The 17186-nt window shown below is 47.1% G+C and overlaps 1 protein-coding gene across 1 annotated transcript; it reads right to left on the bottom strand.

The window, feature by feature from the left end:
- Positions 1–272: 272 nt before the first annotated feature.
- Positions 273–6221, bottom strand: LOC149329712 (uncharacterized). Its single transcript, XM_089560420.1, has 2 exons — positions 5433–6221; positions 273–1633 (listed from the first exon to the last, which is right to left on the bottom strand). The coding sequence occupies exons 1-2, from the start codon at positions 5715–5717 to the stop codon at positions 548–550; spliced, it is 1371 nt and encodes a 456-aa protein (XP_089416546.1). The 5' UTR covers positions 5718–6221; the 3' UTR covers positions 273–547.
- Between the last annotated feature and the right edge of the window lie 10965 nt (positions 6222–17186).

The raw sequence follows: 17186 nt of genomic DNA on the forward strand, positions 1-17186 counted from the left end.
GTACACGGACCTCTAGAATTTCGCTTCCATCGAAATTCGACCGCTGCGGTCGGGATAGAATAGAACCCGGGTCTTTCGGGTCAGCAGCCGAGCGCCATAATCACTGAGCCACCGCGGCGGCTCGCGCATAGAAACATTCTATTTCGTAAATAAATGGCAAATGAGGCCAGGGCTTTTTTTTTTGTAGAAAATGGATATAATCAGAAAAGGGCGCAATATGCGGTTACTATCGTTTTACGAAAATGTTTAAAGAAATACCGAGCATTCGCAGCCAGAGAGAAAATAACATTGTTTATTTAGTTATTTATACATTTCACGGTGGGACACATATCTGAGAGTCAGAAATAAAATAAAATTAGGAGCTATTTTTGTGGAGTGTTTCTAATCAGAGCGGTTAGGAAAGGAGCTTTCACACCAGTGTTTACAGAGGAATTTCTTACTAACGTGAAGTTAATCCATAAAAAACTGAAGAAAGAAATGGAGCGTACAAGGGCGTTCAGAGACACAAAGTTGTAAGGGATGGACGGTGTCCGCGCTCATGTTTGGTTCAAGGCAGCAGTTCAAGCTTTATCCGAAGTTGATCATTATGTACGTACCCATCATGGATGAGATCTTGGAGCAGAATAGAAAGACTATTGCAAGAAGACTTATTGCTTGACGTTGTTGGCTTTTGATTAGATACGAGAAATGGATGTGGTTCAACTTCCTGCACAATGTCTTCCCTTCCTCTCGGATGAATTACGCTAATCCTGACCTTGTGCTTGAAAGGCCACTGGACGTCGTCGTCCATGTCGCCCTTGTGCAGGGTGTACTTGATGAGCAGCACTACAGATGCCCCCTCAAAATAGAACCAGACTGCGGGAGACACGCAGTAGCCGCGAAGGTACACCTTCTCGCTGTCATAGTGAGCCCAGATTGTCTGCATCGCCTTGTCTTGAAGCGATTTCACTCCTTTTACAAGGAACTCGCAGTGCGCTTCTTGTAGTGCACTAACTCGATTTGCATTGGGAACGGGTTGCAACGCTTTTTGAACACTCTCTTTCAATTCAGCCTTGATTTCTTCAATGCTAGCTGCAATCTGTGACATTACGTCGTCTCGAGTTGCGCTCAATTTATCGTTGAGTTTTTTTTCTATGCTTATTATAGTTTTCAAACAAGTGCTAACTGCATCGCTACATGTCGCAAAAAATTGTTTCAGTTCAGCGTAGAACGACGTTATTTCGTCGTGATTCTGTCCTTTTAAAGACGCTAGTTCTTGACGTAGTGTCTCCTTTAGTGTGTTTATGCCTTGAGAGATATCGCTTAATCTGTCCCCATGTGTGCTGATATCGACAGCCATTGGCCTCAGATACGCTGCAATTTCACCCGCCTGCCCTTCAAAGGCTCCTCTGAGAGCAGTCAATGATGGTGCCTCCTCCGCGTGAGCCGGTGGAACTTCGCTTTCGGATGCCACGGGTGTCCAAGTGTTGCAAGAGGCCGACCGGAGATGCGCGCACACGTCTCTGCAAAGGACGGTGGCCGAGCACTTGGGACAACGGACGGAGTGGTGTTCGCATTCCAGCTGGAAGTGCCGGACGATCCCTGAAGCTGCCGTCGCATACTGGCAGCCCCTAGCTTCATTCCAGCACTTCACCTGCAATGATACAAAATAATTCACTTGGAGATATGATGAAGCTGGGTATAGCGAATAAGAAACGGGTTTCGATATTATGCGCCCTTTTTAGGGCCTGAAAAATGAAACGGTAAACGCGACAAATATTTTTAAAAAGAATCAAGTTTTCTATTTTTGCTGTATACGGAACATGTATCGTTAACATAGCTAACTATGTTCTATCAATTTCATAAATAAATATATTGAAGTCTGAAGAACAAATACAATTATTTCCCTAACCAGCTGTTGAACATGTGCAAAAGGATAGAGGTCTCATATTCTGAACTAATACACCATGTTCGAGGCAGGTGTGCAACTTATCAGCGAGCGGCCTTGAGTGGTGGAAGACCACACTCTTTTGTTCGTTGAAAAAATTGTCAGACTCTGAAGCAGCGTATGATCTGGCGTCAACTGCAAGTTTTTTTTTTTCTGTTTTGCACGAACGATATTGATGCCAACCTATACATAGTGAGAAGACAAATCGTTTGACGCCACCTCAAATGTCCTACGTGAAGTAGTTTGGTCGTAAGGAACGTCTGAAGATCCAAGAAGTTATGGCTGTGAAGACCAATGGGCGTCGGTATGAATCGCTTTAATATGCTAAGCACTGATACGATTATTAATTGTATGCTCCATAACACGCTGAATCGTTTGACACCGGTGCAATGATTCTACGCCAATTCGGTGGTTCACAAACCTTGTACCAATGGTACCACTCAGTGGTCCAATTTGGCTCTTTGCACACTTGGGGATTAACAGGAAAATGAAAGTATAGTAGTATATGTGCTATACGTTATGGGGGTTATTCTTGTGATAACGCTCAAAGGGCTAGAAGCAGTTGTCGCTCTCTAGCACCAGCGTGCCAGCCCTAGCAGTCAGAGCTGTGACCGCCAACCCGCGGTGCGGTGAGTCGCAACCACGGCGGGTTCGGGCCAGAGGAGACAAACACGAGTATGCTACTCGGATGAGCGTTTATTGCTCCCGAGCAATACAATGCAGCAGCAACAATACAACCGCCGTTACGAGGGAGAGTTCCGCTCGCGTACGGGGGTGAAAAGCACAAATGAAAGAACGCACGCAAAAATGTGGGGGAAGAAGGTTCCGCTCACCTCGCGTGGTTCCTCGCTCACGGCCCGCGGCGGTCAAGTCGCACGCGGTGGCCGGGCGGTAAGGGCAGCGGTCTCCGTGGCAGATCTCTGATCCGTGCATGTGCACGGCTCCCGCCAGAAGACAAGCGAGCCTCGGAAGAAACGCGCCTTCTCCGGGGCTGTGGAGAGGAGGTCTCTCCGTTGTGAAAGGGGAAAGTCTCCCCGGCGGCGTCGCGGCGGGGAGCGAAAGGAAGTGGGGGTGGCGTGAGTGCCCTCCCTCGCAAAACCTCCCGAACGGCGTGCGCATAGCATCGCGAGATAATTACGCGCGGCCGTTACCATGGGGTAGGGGAATCATGTGTGTCCCCACAACGTGCACTTGAATGTGGCACTTGGACGCATCTTATAAGGATCGCTCGTTGCTATGCAACCGGTTGGATCACATGGTATGGTACCACTCCGGTACCTGGTGATGCACCACCTGGTAAGTGGTGGATACCAGCAATTGTTACGTATTATGGCGGCCATTTTGGTCACGTGATATGCAAATTTTGGTTATGCAAACACTAACCCCTGCGGCCGCCATATTTAGACAGTGATGTTATGTTGCATACTCACACGACCTTGAGTAACGCGAGCAGTATATCTGACGCTCTCAAAAACAAAGGCCTGCCCCCGATAACGTTGGCGACGCTCCGGCACTGTATTTTAGGGTGAAGCGAGGAGGTGCACGACCGCTTCATAGCGGCGGCGTGGAGCACGCGCGCTAGAACCGCACGCGTACTTTCAATCTACGATGGGCTTTTTCAGTGCATGAACAAGATACGCGGCTTTGTACACAGTGGGAAGGAAGAGACGGGCAGATGTCGGCTTCGCTCGACTTAAACCCAAAGCTTTCTGCCCAGTGCTTATATACGTGATCACCAAGGAAGCACTGAACGCAGCCAGCTGTGCGCGATAAGAAAGGAAGGCATATGCCTACCTGAATGCGATGTAATATGATAAACGAATACAAAGTCCAGTAACGGCCATTTTCTCTCCATGGAATGTAAAATCGGTAAAGAGAGGATGTTTCTCTGAATGTTCGTTGTAGTGTTTCTTGCCCGATTTTAAACTGTATATAAAGGAAGATTTATGTGAAGTTCCCTGAACTTTCTGATGCGCCATTCAGTCTCCAGGACAGATTTTACGGCGCGAGGTAGCTGCTTCGAGATGTGCACCTGTCCCCGGTCGATAGGTTACCAAATTCGTGGAACCGCGGAGGCAGGACGGAGGCTCGGTGGCTGCTCTATTGTTGCCGGCGGCCCCGCCGCTAGAGCGCTGGTTCCGTCTCTATCTTCCCTTTCTACCACATATCTTTTCAGCGCGCAGCTTTGTGCAATGTTCAGTGTTTGAATGCCTGCAGTCGTCATTTCGGTGGCCAGTGGACTTTTTATTTTTTTAACTTTCTCGTTTCCCTGCGCGTGAGTCAGGTGTACGGTGGCTCCTCGGTACTCGAAGCGGCGCCAATGGGTCGCTTGAGCTTTTGGTACCCAGATGAGGCGCCTGGTTTAGGCTGGAGTTGTCAGTGGGCGCTTGACCCCTCAAGAACACCTTTCTTCTTTTTTTTTTTTTTCATAAAGAACCTGCCGCGCGTCCCGCATGCACGTGTGCGGAAAAGAAAACGTAGAGGAAGGCAGAGGTTCGGAATGCAGTGAGTTCAGTGCTGTTTGCATGTGTGCTCGGAACCCCTCCTTTCCCAAGTATTTGGTTAGCCGATATCCTTTCCCCAGTCTTTGATTACCTGACGGAAACTTTATTTTCATTTCCCTAACCATCGATTGGCGCGAAGTGTCGCCTGATTTATTATTGGCTGCTGTCCTCGGCAAGGGTGGAGACAGAGGGCTTAAATCTAAGCGCTCTGGGTTAAGCGGGGGCTCATTTCTTGAAACCAACGGTTCAGTCGTGCTGTAAATGGTGTTCTCCTAGCTCGTTTGTTCTTGTTTATTTATGTGTAAGAAGTTGAACTATTTGTTAACTATTTGTCAACTTCTTTTCCTGCCGTCCAGTAATGTGAATGTTTGAGAGTCCGAACGACAAATCCATCAAGAAACCCGATTTCATCATCAACAAGTATTTCCTCACGTCGCCACGAGCAGGGTAAACGAATTAGATTCGACAGATTAAGAAATTACGCTCTTATTGGCATATCTACCAGGTCAACGTTAAAAGCCCGGCCTAAAACAAAGCCAAAATTTTGTGCTTCAGTAATTATAGAAATGCTCTCAGTTTACCACGGAAATTTAAACTGCCTCCTTGTTTTGCTTAGGCGCTCACCAATGTACACCGCATAGCATCTCCAGTTCTTGGAAGCACTGAATAATGAGGAGAAATATGGCATTGAAGAGGAAGAATCTCTTGCAGAGCGGTTCGAAACGGTCCAGCAGTGAGCAAAAATGCTTACGAGTTACAATTTTGAAGCTTGTGACGGCCTGATTATTACGTTTTTAAGTAACATAACGCGAGACAAACGACATACGCCACGATACGAATATTTTACAGGGCTCTTTCTTTGCAGCACAGTTTTGTACTGTCCTCCGATAGATGTGATATGTTTACACATGCGAGAAATACTCTCCGCGGCAAAGAGAAACAGGCAAAGGAAACAATATAAAAAAAGCCCAAGCATCTACTCCTTTCACATACTCGCTTACCTGTCTTCTCAGCAGATCGTCAGCGGAGAAGTCCATGACGGTGACGTCATCCTCCTCGTAGGCGTTGCCGTCCAGAGGACACTCGCTCGAGTCGTCCTTGCCGCATAATGTGTAGCAACAGTCGCACAGCGCATGCATGCAGGGTAGCAACGCGGTCCTCTTTCGCACCAGACCGCAGGCGCTGCAGACTCGGTTGGCTGGTATAGGCTTGAGGAAGGTCAGGGGCTTCCAGTCAAGCTCCGGGGAGAACCCAACCAGCGTGTACTGCAGGCTTGAAGGAAGCATTGCTAGCACTGTACTACGTGTCTGCTGCGCCGGTCACTCGGGCAACTGCTTTTTCCGCCCCCTAAAAACGCGGCCTAATCCTGCTCCCGGCGGTCGTCAAGGCCACAGTCGCGTCTGCATGAGCTGACTCACGTCCACGTGTAAAGACAGCAGCGCCGACTGCAACCGGCTGGCTCGATTTTTGCCACGAGAATGCCCAGCTTGCGTGCGGCCAAAGAAAATTCTAGCTGACGCTGGTCCGGCACTCAGCTTTGCGCTGTACTCTCCCCCTTCCTCTCGCCTTCGCTCCTTTTAGGGGCTTCGTGCACGCTTTCTCCTCACCCCATCCTCCTTGCAGAAATAGCTAGGGTGCCTCAATGCCCCCCTCCGCCGCTCCGTGAAGGGTGGTGGCTTTCTTCGAAAAGGACAATGTAGCCTTCGCGGGGTCGACCGACAAGTCCGACATGTTTGAACCCACGACCGTGGTGAGGAGGAACCGCCGCTGCGCAGGTGTTTCTCGCTTTTTCACAAACTTCCCAGCCAACACGTCACCGCTCGCGGCGTAAACAGATCTGGTTTGAAAACAGCATGAATCCACGGGCGTCCGGAATGGAGGGCAAGGGAGGGGGCGTTTTCCCCCAACTATACACTAGCAGAAAACAACTACAAAGCTTGATTAGTACGCTAAGGTGGTAGCAACTTTTCGCATTCTGCTTATTAAAATTAGTTCTTTGGTTTAGGTTTGGTTTATTGGGGTTTATCGTGCCAAATCAGCTCAGGCTATGAGAGACGCCGTAGTGAACGGCTTCGGAAATTGCGACCACCTGGGGTTCTTTAACGTGCACTGACATCGCATAGTACACGCGCCTCTAGAATTTGGCCCTCATTGAAATTCAGCCGCCGCGGCCGGGATCGAACCCGCGTCTTTCGGGACAGCAGCCGAGCGCCGTAACCACTGAGCCACCGCGGCGGGGCAAGATTAATTCTTTGTTCCCAGATAAAATCCAATGTATATGTAGTAGTAGTAGTACTGGTGGTTTTATTTTTCATTGAATATGGAAGGAAAAATCATTTTTGCTAGCTTCTGCATCTGCTATCGCTGCTGAAGCACCTGAGCTGGGGCAGCGGAAATAAAGGATAGCAGGCAGCGTGTACAAGTGAAAGGAAAGAGGTGAGGGGATAGTAGAAAAGACAGGAGGTGGTGTGAGATCGCGCCTCATACACGACCTCACCGGCTCTGCCAGAACTCTGTGCAAGGATGCTTACATGCTCCTGACTCTCGTACTGAGACAAACATCGTGTATGCTCTGTGTCACGAGTGTTTTTGTGCTGGATCGGCAAGTTGTATTTTTGTGACGCGAGAGCCGTCTTTCAGCATGTCAGTTTCTTTCTATATGCGGATCGCATATCGTATTTGTAGACAGCCGCGATCTTTTGTTGATCTTCTCTAAACGAGCGGACTCCCAAGCTCGTTTATCCTCTCAGGGGGACGTGTAAGATCGCTCCTCGTTGACGACCTCGCCGGCTCTCCCCTTTGTACTTCCCGCGTGGCTCGCGCAGTGAAGCGAGCAACACATGCTGAAGCAATTACCGGCATGGGGAGGACGCCCTTCTGGAACGCAGACGTGACGCCTCGGGAAAGGGCGCGCGTATGGTGTGGCCTTGCCTGTCCCGAAAAGGGTGGTCTCCTTCCCACCGCGACTGATCAAAGGGCTGATCCGCTGAGTGATACCGTTGTAGCCATGCGGGGAGGTAAACAAAGGTCATCCGGTAGGACGCAGCATGCGAGTGTGGCGGCCCTGAGCTCTCCGAGGCGCTTAGGCACGTGCATGCACTTGGAGACGAAAAGTACATTCTTGGGGGAAGGCGAGGGTGTTGCGTGGAGACAAACACGTACAAGCGCTAAAAAACACGGACAGAGAAGAGACTTGGACAACACGAGCGCTTTACGACACGAGAGCGTTTTACGAAGATTTTGTTGATTTGTTTGTTTTATTTATTCGAGCCCTGGTTTCGAGGCTATGCCCAACGCACAGAGTTGTGGCTACAGAAGCGTTTGCGGGTAGGCAGGCTGGAAACGCTGATTGGTCGATGGGATGCGCTTCTCCGTGACGTATTTTGACTTCGCCCTCGTTCTCAACCGGACGTGGCGTCAGCGCGCCTTTCTCGACCTCTCCCTAGAGCGCCTGGGGAATCGCTAGGTGCACCCGCCGCGCCGCGCGTGCGTGGTGAGCGGGCATTCGTTCGTTTCGTGATCCTCGGCGCGCTCGTTTCGAGGCGTCTGCAGCTATGGCGTTCGAGCGTGGTGCGCTCGTCGGCGACAGCCAGCTGAAATTTCTGTGCAGTTTTTGCTTGCGGCTTTCGCCGTTTCGCCAGGAGCACGTGGCTAGTGTCGTGCTCGTATTTAAAGTTTTTGCCGCGGCACTACAAGGATCCGCATCAGGCGCGCTTTGAGGACCGCCGTTTGACAGCTACGCTGCCGCGCTTGTCGGGCGTGCGCATTCTCAACCCCGAGGTAAGGACTGAACTACATTGTCGCAAGTTTTCTCGTGCATTGAGGGCTCACCAAATTTCGGTGCTTGTAACGAAACTTTGTTTTTGCAGCATCGTTCCCTGGATATGCTTCTCGGAAGCCGATGTCATTGTTCGCCTCGGACGCTGGGCCTACTGCTCGCCGCCACGCCGCTGTAGGTTGACGTTGAAGAGCTGCTCCAAACGGCCTTTTCAGGGCCGCTTCATTGCTTCCTGGAAGATTGCGGGCATCCAATCTCGCGGCCGTGTTCCCTCTCTTTGTTGAAATCGGCGCCAGACATCAGAACCCGCGCTAGGCCTCGTTGCAGGGTTAAACGAGTGCAGTGTGGCTTTAGAGAAGTTATGACTTGCGCTTAGTCTAGCTATATCATTCACCCAGTGCAGTGTGCCTTTGCTTCTTTAGCGACTTCTCACGCCTTGTCGAAATCGGATTTAAAGCTCACGCCACGCCTCGTTGAATGGGTTAACCGAGTGCAGCGCCTAGCTTTGTTTTTGTGTTCTAACCTGTAAGCAGTGCACCTTTCTTCGCTCCTTACTTTTGTTCTTTTCAGTCGTTTCCTGAATCCGTCGAAAGAGCCGGGCTTGCCGGATGGTTGTTCGCTGTGAATGGAACCACGAGGCGATCGCATCTGCATACACAGCACGACTTTGTTCCCTCGTGTTTTTTTTACCAAGGATTGCTTCGACAGCTCGGGCAAAACGAGGACTGCGACCGCCTTGTCGTCGCTGCTTAGTGAAGAGGCACAAAACGGATGTCGTCCTTACTAAAGGCCCTTCTCGGGGCCACCTCAGTGTTTCCTTGCAGACCACGCGCTTTCCGCCCTGTGCACATGTTCCCCTCATTTCCAATCATTTGTAAGTTGCATATCAATGAATTAATAAATCAGTCAATGCACTTTATTTACCAGAAAAATCTGGCTGGTCACCCTGGGCTAAAAGCTGTGCACACAGCTTGACAAGGCCCAGGGGACCATTAGATGACAGTTTTGAACGTAGGAAAAACAAGTTGGTACTTTAAAAGAACATGGAAAGTACACCAAACAGTATAAGAGATAAACATTACAATCGCGCATTACGGTAAAGAAAAAGAAAACACTTTGACAGCAGACATACAGTATCAATTTGCACTATAATACATACAAAAATTACGACATTCAGCATTATGGCACGAACTATAAGAACAGCACATAAAGCAAAAAAGAGAATGCAAGTTACAATAGTACAGATAGATTTGCTATTTACATTTGCATATGCATAAAATTAGTCCTCGCCTCCTTGGGCCTCCTTCAAATCCTGCAGAAGGCTTGAATTTGCAACTGCTAATATCAAAGAAGATTTAGAAGAACTTCAGTTTGGGATACACGGTGCATAGTACTTGAGAAAACAAACAATAGCGCCTACAATGACACACACAGAAGAACTATGCAGCACAAGCGCTATCCTGCGCTCTACAGTATGGAACTGTGACTGAAAAATGAACCTTCCCGTCAGTGAAATATGAGCCTTTAGGCTGTCTACAAATCGTTATTACAGAAAGAAAGAAATATTAGTGAATGTTGTGTGAGAGGCTTGCAAATTACTCTGTTTGTTTATTTATTTACCCCTCAAGGCCAGTGGCATTACACAGGGGGAATGGTAAATATACGAAAACTGAGAGAAAAATACAGTTGATTACATGAATATTAAACAGCGCCTGAATATACAATGTTAGCTAGTGCTACGCGGAACTGCTCGTAATTTTCAGTGCCGGCAACTTCTGCGGTAAGGTGGTTCCAGTCGCATGAGGTTCGCGGCAGGAATGACTGCGAGCAGCATTTTCTGTTGCATGACATACTTCCAACTTTGTGATCATGATCAATGCGGCGGGATACAGAAATTGTATGAGGGATGAGGTGATCACGAAGAGCGGGATGATGGTACAGCTTGTGGAACAGGGTGATACGAAACACTTTTCTACGCGATGTCAGTTATGGGAGGCAGATATTAGACTTCATAGTAGTTATACTCGCTGTGCGGTTGTAGTTAACAAGGATTAAACGCACAGAGTTATTTTGCACCAGCTCAAGATCATTAATGAAGTTGTCATGAGCAGGGTGCCATACACGTGTTGCATGCTCGAGTTTTTATCGTATTAGTGTGTGATAAAGCAGTAGTTTCAAATTGGAAGGAGCGTTAAAGAAGTTGCGACGTAAGTAGCAAAGCATGCGATTAGCATTTTCAATTATGTTCTCGGTATGAAGAGACCAGTTAAGATAATAAGTAATGTGGACGCCGATGCACTTATATGATGAGGCTGATTCCAACGAAATGTTATCGATGTAGTAGTGAGGTGGGACGGAAGTTTTTCTATATACACGCATGACTTTGCATTTGTTCATATATAGCTGCATTCACCATTATTCGCACTGAAGTCAGTGGCGGTCTCGTCAAGTAGTCCCCTGCTTTGTACGTTCACCTTGTTAGCGGCTGTCTTATTTCACACAATTCCACGTTCAACACGTTGATAGGTATCGTGTTCCTGCCTTGCCGCCACCGTTGTCTTGCCATGCCGCCGGCGCGGCGGCGACGGCGGTGCCATTGACCTGCGGTTGCGGTGGCCAACAACCTCATCGGCGGGGGGGAGGGGGGGGGTGAGGGAGCCACCCATTCATGTCTTTATCCCACCATGGGACACAGCGACGCCAGCGAGGGAACCATCCCTTTCTGGCTTGACAAGGAGCGCCGACCAGCCGCCTTGAGGACTGAGGGCGGAACAAATTAAGCCACTTCCCAGAACTGAGAAATGAAGGCCGCTAACCCCACTGGTGAAATGTCCGGGCAGGTGCTTTGACCTTAGTGGACATGTCGTGGCGGAATATCTCAGACGTCGACTCGTTTCCCCTGGTATCGAAATGAATATTGCTCGCGTAAACGTTAACATTCAAAGATTGAGTAATGGTACAACGTCTATACCTTTCGCCATTTATTTTTCAATAACAAAGCGGGAAAAAATTTTTGTGCAAATAAAATGAAAAATCGTTGTTTCTATTTTTTTCTTTTTTTATATATACAGCAGTCTGTCCGCTCCCCCTAAAACCACTCTCTGTGACCGCCACTGACTGAAGTAATGTAAGGTTGTTAGTGTTGGTTATTTCTCTAAAAATGACGCAAACATCAGCGAATAGGTGAATATGAGAATCCATAAGAGAGCGGGGATCATTAATGTTAGATCAGGAACAGTAGCTAGGGTCCAAGAACTGAACCTTGTGGAACTCCGGAAGACACCTCTGTAAAACAGGTGTTATAACCGTAAGCAATAACTAATTGTGAGCGATTAAGTAGACATTCAATCCATTTCAATAAGTTACAGTCAATATTAAGATGTTTTAGTTTGTGAGCCAAAAGGTTGTGACATACATCGTCGAAAGCCTTTGAAAAATTCAGAAATATACAGCCAGTTAGTGATGGTAGGTCTAGAATACAGTGCAATGCATGTGTAAACTATATTGTGTTTCGCAAGAATAAGGTTTCGAAAACCATGTTGCGCTGACATAAACAAGTTGTTCAATGAAAGGAAGTTAACAAGGTTGGTGAATATTATATATTTGAACATTTTGGGTCAAGTATTGGTAAGGGATACGGGACGATAATTAATAGGGGATGCTTTGCTGCCGGATTTGTAGACTGTAACCACCTTTCCGATCTTCCACTCAGTAGCAGCGTTGACTGGTCAATGCTGGAAAAGTTTGGTTAGTATAATGGGCGAATAAGCTGCAGTGCTTTTTAAGTAACGCAGTCATAACCCGGAGCGGAATGAACACTGAGTCCATCAATAAGCTTATTCACACCAGTAGGAGCAACAGTTATAGGTGGCATGAAAACATAAGTGGTGAGTTGTAGGCATATGTATACATCAGATATGGGTGTAAAGTTGTCAGTGATTGCGTGGTTAAGAATCGTGACCCAAACGTCGGAAGGGATGGGGTCGCCTAACGGGTCAGATAACGCAAAACTATCGTCGGTGGAAGGATTAATGACCCGCCAGAATTTTTGACATTGGTGGTTACATGTGAGTGGAAGTGCTTTTAGCGCTTTTGAGCGCCTGAACATACATGTTGGAAGCCGCTGAATACGAAGTCCGATCACTCACTAGTTGGCGAAAACTTTACGATGCGGTAGAGGCTTTCTTTTTGTTAGATAAACGTTTAATGTGATTATTACACTAGGGAGCTATTGAGTGCACTGGCAGTGCGTTCAGGAGTGTATTGTTCTGTGAGTTGGGTGACTATAGCTGTGAACATGCTCCAGTTGGTTTGAATGCTGCGGACACCAAAGCTATGGGAAAGCATCGATAAAAAAAAAGTTCATTATTTATCGCCTGAAAATTTGCTCCGTTGTAGTCTCGTATTATTATTATTTTTTTCTTTTTGTTAGTGTTCGGAGTGGCTAGAATAATGTCAGAGTGCGTTAGCAAGTGGTCGCTGATGCGTGGCAGGTATGTAATAGGTGAGACTATGTCAGATCGATTTGTCAGGATTAAATCTAGCGTATTAGCCGCGTTGGCTGTTCTAGTCCCTTGTGAGCACAAATGCACTAACGAGAATACTGAGCGCACATCTAAAAATTCGCGACTTCTAGACGAGAACGGGGACATTAAAGGGGAGTTGTTATTCCATGTTATCTTCGAAAAAATTAGATCGGCAAATAAAACAATATTGAAATAGATCATGATGCTTTGTTTTTAAGCGTTTCCATAAAAAAGTATGGCAACAGATAAGGAAAGGCTTAGGTGATCGTGATCGAGGAGGTTAGAGTGAATTATAGTGCAACAGCTTGAAACAGGTCTTCACATCATTCATATGTACTAGAACATTGCAGGAGCCCGGACAAAGCAAAATTACACAAATTACGTTTGAATAGAGATCATGGCAGGAAAGTGGATGAAATATAGCTAAAAGAAGAATTGTGAACCGAAGCAAAGTATGTAATGAGCCAGAAATATGCCTATCAAAGAAGACACTGCACTGAGAAAATGGACAGCATGAAATAAATGAGCAGCACAAGTGCAGCGTACAGGCCTTTATCAAATAATTTATTTTTTGTTTATTTACCACGTCCTGGTAGTGTCAGCTCCATAAAGCATTATCAAAATTATCACAATTTTCAGTTTTATTTGCTTAGGAGAACGTTAGAGCAATAAGAACTTGGTTCATAAATGCACTTCAAATATTGCCATGTATGAACTCAAAATATGTGTGTTTATTTATAACGAATTAAAAACAAATTACATTAATTTTTTTAACACGTACCTAAATAGATCCATTGGCTACAGCTTGCGTCACACTTCTGTTGTGGTAAATAGGTCTCGCACCAACTACGGAACACAATCAATTGAGCACCAAATCATGTTGATGTGTAATTATCATCCGTTTGTAATAGATGCAGCTAAAAATAGTTCCACGCGCAGGGGTTTTGAACGTATCTGTTCGTCTTTCTTTTTGTCTAACGTTGTGTCCTAGACGACAAAATGCTTACTTCTGGTTCCGTTTATGTAACCCTGCTGGGGGGGAGTTCTATGATGCAATGGACTCATAGATCGTTCATCGTGGGATGTCGTGCGGTCTGTGTGGCATATCGTGCAGTCTGTGTGATATGTCATACAATTCGTATGATATGTCATACGGATTATGCGGTGTGTCGTGCAGATTGTGTGGTGTTCTGTGGTGGATGGTCTGTGGGGTTGTTGCGTCGTGGAGCTTTTTTTCAGCAGGGAATGCTATGTCGGTTCGAACAACCCTAATGTATTGTATTTCTGTACCATTTTTGTATATGATTTAGTGTGTATTATTATTTTATCATCTGTATATATTTACAAGAACTGTTTATGATGCGTCTGTTGTGTAAGTGATGACAAAGACAGCCTTTTTTTGTTGTATAATCCAATACCGCTCCTGCTGCTGTACCCAGGCGAGGACAAGACCCAGTCAGGAGGTTCAGCACCTCCTTTTGTCTTGCCTCGTGGGCAATATCTGTATGTTGCCCGAAGGATGAAATAAACAAAAAAAAATCATCGTACTCTTCGTCCTGGGCCACAAGAGCTGGGGCTTCATGAGATAATTATTACGGTGCATCAACGAAAATTTCAACATGCCGTCAGCATGCAATGATATTATACTGGCGCTGAAAAAACCGCATTTTTAAAATTTTCACTGGCAGGAGGGAGTAACTTTCTTGACTGCGCTGCTTTCTTCCTAAGCAAATGAAAGACGTGTATGCCGACCTCTTATACCTGTTCTGCAGCAAAAACAATTTGAAAATATGTAGCGTAACATATAACACTAATGCACTGTGAAGCTTGATGCCTTATTGGTCCAGTAGAGTGGAGAGCTGGGCGAGTTAATTGGTTCACGATTGTAGAAAGAAAACCAGCTCAAAAGACGGGGACACAGAACTGGGAACACAGAATACAGGAACACAGAACACAGCGTCGTCCTGTGTTCCTGTTGTGCGTCTCCGTCCTTTGCCCTTGTTTTTTTTTTCCTTAATTGGCCATGCACTTGTGGCAATTTAAGTGCACTTCCTGTGAATTTTGCACAAAAGTAGTGTATTTTTGCATTCACCTTTTTACACCCTGAGTTGTTTTATCTTTTGGTCACTTCAGAAGTGAGGAGTTAGTATAGAAGTAATTTACTTGGAGAATACAAGGAAATATATCTTGCGATGAATTTTCTCATATTTTAATTCTGCCTGATGGTAATGCATTACGCGTCATACGGTGTTACAACCAAACGCCCAGGGCTCTAAGTTGGGCAAAGCATGTATCATATATGTGGAAATGCGAATATGGCTGTGGTGCGCTGGGCGTCTTGCATGCACAGCAGGAAGTGATTTGTGTCTAGACCATCCAGGAGGGAATGTACAAGGACGGGAGTGTAGTACAAACGCTAAAAAAAAAAAAAAGCTAGCTGGGGCTGGAAACGCATTTTTTGGTTCTAGCAAGTACCAACGTTGGGGAAAAGCAACCAGTTTTGGGCGCCTTGTAAGAAGAAAGGAAGGTTCTGGGAAGCGGAGGCAGGGCTGCTTACGGCGCACGCGGGGTCACGGAGTCGCGCGAGATGTCTATCTTGCAGCAGCACATCGGGAAAAGGTTAAATTCTTCCACTCGCCACTCGCAGCGTACCGCAGAGCCGGCAGCCTTCTCTCTTGTCCGCCTACCCGGCAGGAGCTACTCTCTCCCGTTCCGGCCGGGGAGACGGACAATAGTCGCGGGCGAGAGCGAAGGGGTGGCCCCCTCCACATGAATGGCATTAGAAGAATGTCACTGGCGCCTCCACTACGGCTCAGCTCATACTGGTTGCTGCGTTTCGCCGTAATTGCTTGTCAGCGAAGTGAACACAGCACCGTGCCTTCCCGTGAATAGTAGAAGCAGGGATGTCGCGGCCACATCGGCATTCGCAGGATAGCGCCGACCTGTCGCTTATTTGCTCGCTTATCCTCTGACAAGTCAAAAAGTCTTCCTGTCGTGGCACGCCATCCATGGCTTACGACACCACGTCTGTCATTCTCCTTCGTACTTCAAGCGTTTCTATTCTTGCTATGAAAGTATTAGCCGTTGCGGCCACCAATTCAAGCAGCGACAAAAATTTCAGCGCCGCAGGATTCGTAATGAAAGAGTGCCGCTCTTGTTTCGATCAAGCCATCATCAATGAACAACTTGCATATTTAGAGTGATAAATCTATACCTTTATGCGTTGTGTTTTGTGTATAATCCCAAACTGTGATCTGGAATGCGAGGTCAAAATTTGAATGCCATTGAAATAAACTCCTTTTCCTGAAATTCTCTTTTTGTGTCGTTGCCGCTTTGCAGGTCGGGCCGAGCACGAGCGTACTCAGGGTCCTTCAGTGTCGGGCCGGGCTTCCTGTCGGTAGGTTAGGTCCCGGGCCGGGCGCGGGTTCGAAATTGCGGCCCGTGCACAGCTCTATTCAGAAACCTAATCACATTTCCTTTTGTGAAAAAAGAGCTATGTGCAGAGTTTAAATGGTGCAAGTATGAAGCTACAATGAAGTCAATTACAGACTTCTGTGCAGCAGCTAGAGGAATTTCAAGAGCATGCTATACGTGATGCTATACCTCAGTCACAATATATGCAGTCAAGTATTATTTCGTATATTTTTTTTTACCCAACAGACATGAAATGTCTGAAGATTAATATGTACCAAACACATCGAAACATCAGTTGTGATGCCTGAAAAAAGTTGTACTGCAACATATAAATGCTAAAGTCTCGATAAGCAGGAATACTGAAGGGGAATCAAAACAGTTTTCTTTTGTTCGGGCTCACGCACCTGCTACAAACATATTCTTTATACATAGCAATAAAACTTGAAATAACGGTTTAAGAAGCCTTTTGGTCAATAGTATAGCTAAGTATGACTGAAAGGAGTCCGCAAGAAATGCGCGGAAGCAGGCATGCAGTGTGACAGCGCAGCGCGACAGGTGCGCTTTTTAATCTCGCGCGCGCACTGAAGAACATGGGTTTATGGTTTATTGGGGTTTTAACGTCGCAAAACGAGTCAGGCTATGAGGGACGCCGTAGTGAAAGGGGTTCGGAAATTTCGACCACCTGGGGTTCTTTAACGTGCACTGACATCGCACAGTACACGGGCCTCTAGAATTTAGCCTCCATCGAAATTCGACCACCCCGACCGGGATCGAACCCGCGTCTTTCGGATCAGCGGCCGAGCGCCATAGCCACTGAGCCACCGCGGCGGGTCGAAAGACATGACGGGGACACGCCGAGGAGGCAACGCTGCAGTGCACGCTGCCTCCTCGCCTCTCGGCTCCTCGCGAGCAGCCATCACGAGCAGCCCCGTCCGCTGACGAGCGGTGGCGGGGGCGGGGAAAAATCTAGGGAAAACATGCCTGTCCCCAACAGGACATGACGTCATTAAATACCACGTGACCTATGACGTCACGCG

This window comes from Amblyomma mixtum, chromosome 9, assembly GCF_055824585.1.
Source record: "Amblyomma mixtum isolate Tamu chromosome 9, ASM5582458v1, whole genome shotgun sequence".
Lineage (NCBI taxonomy): Eukaryota > Metazoa > Arthropoda > Arachnida > Ixodida > Ixodidae > Amblyomma > Amblyomma mixtum.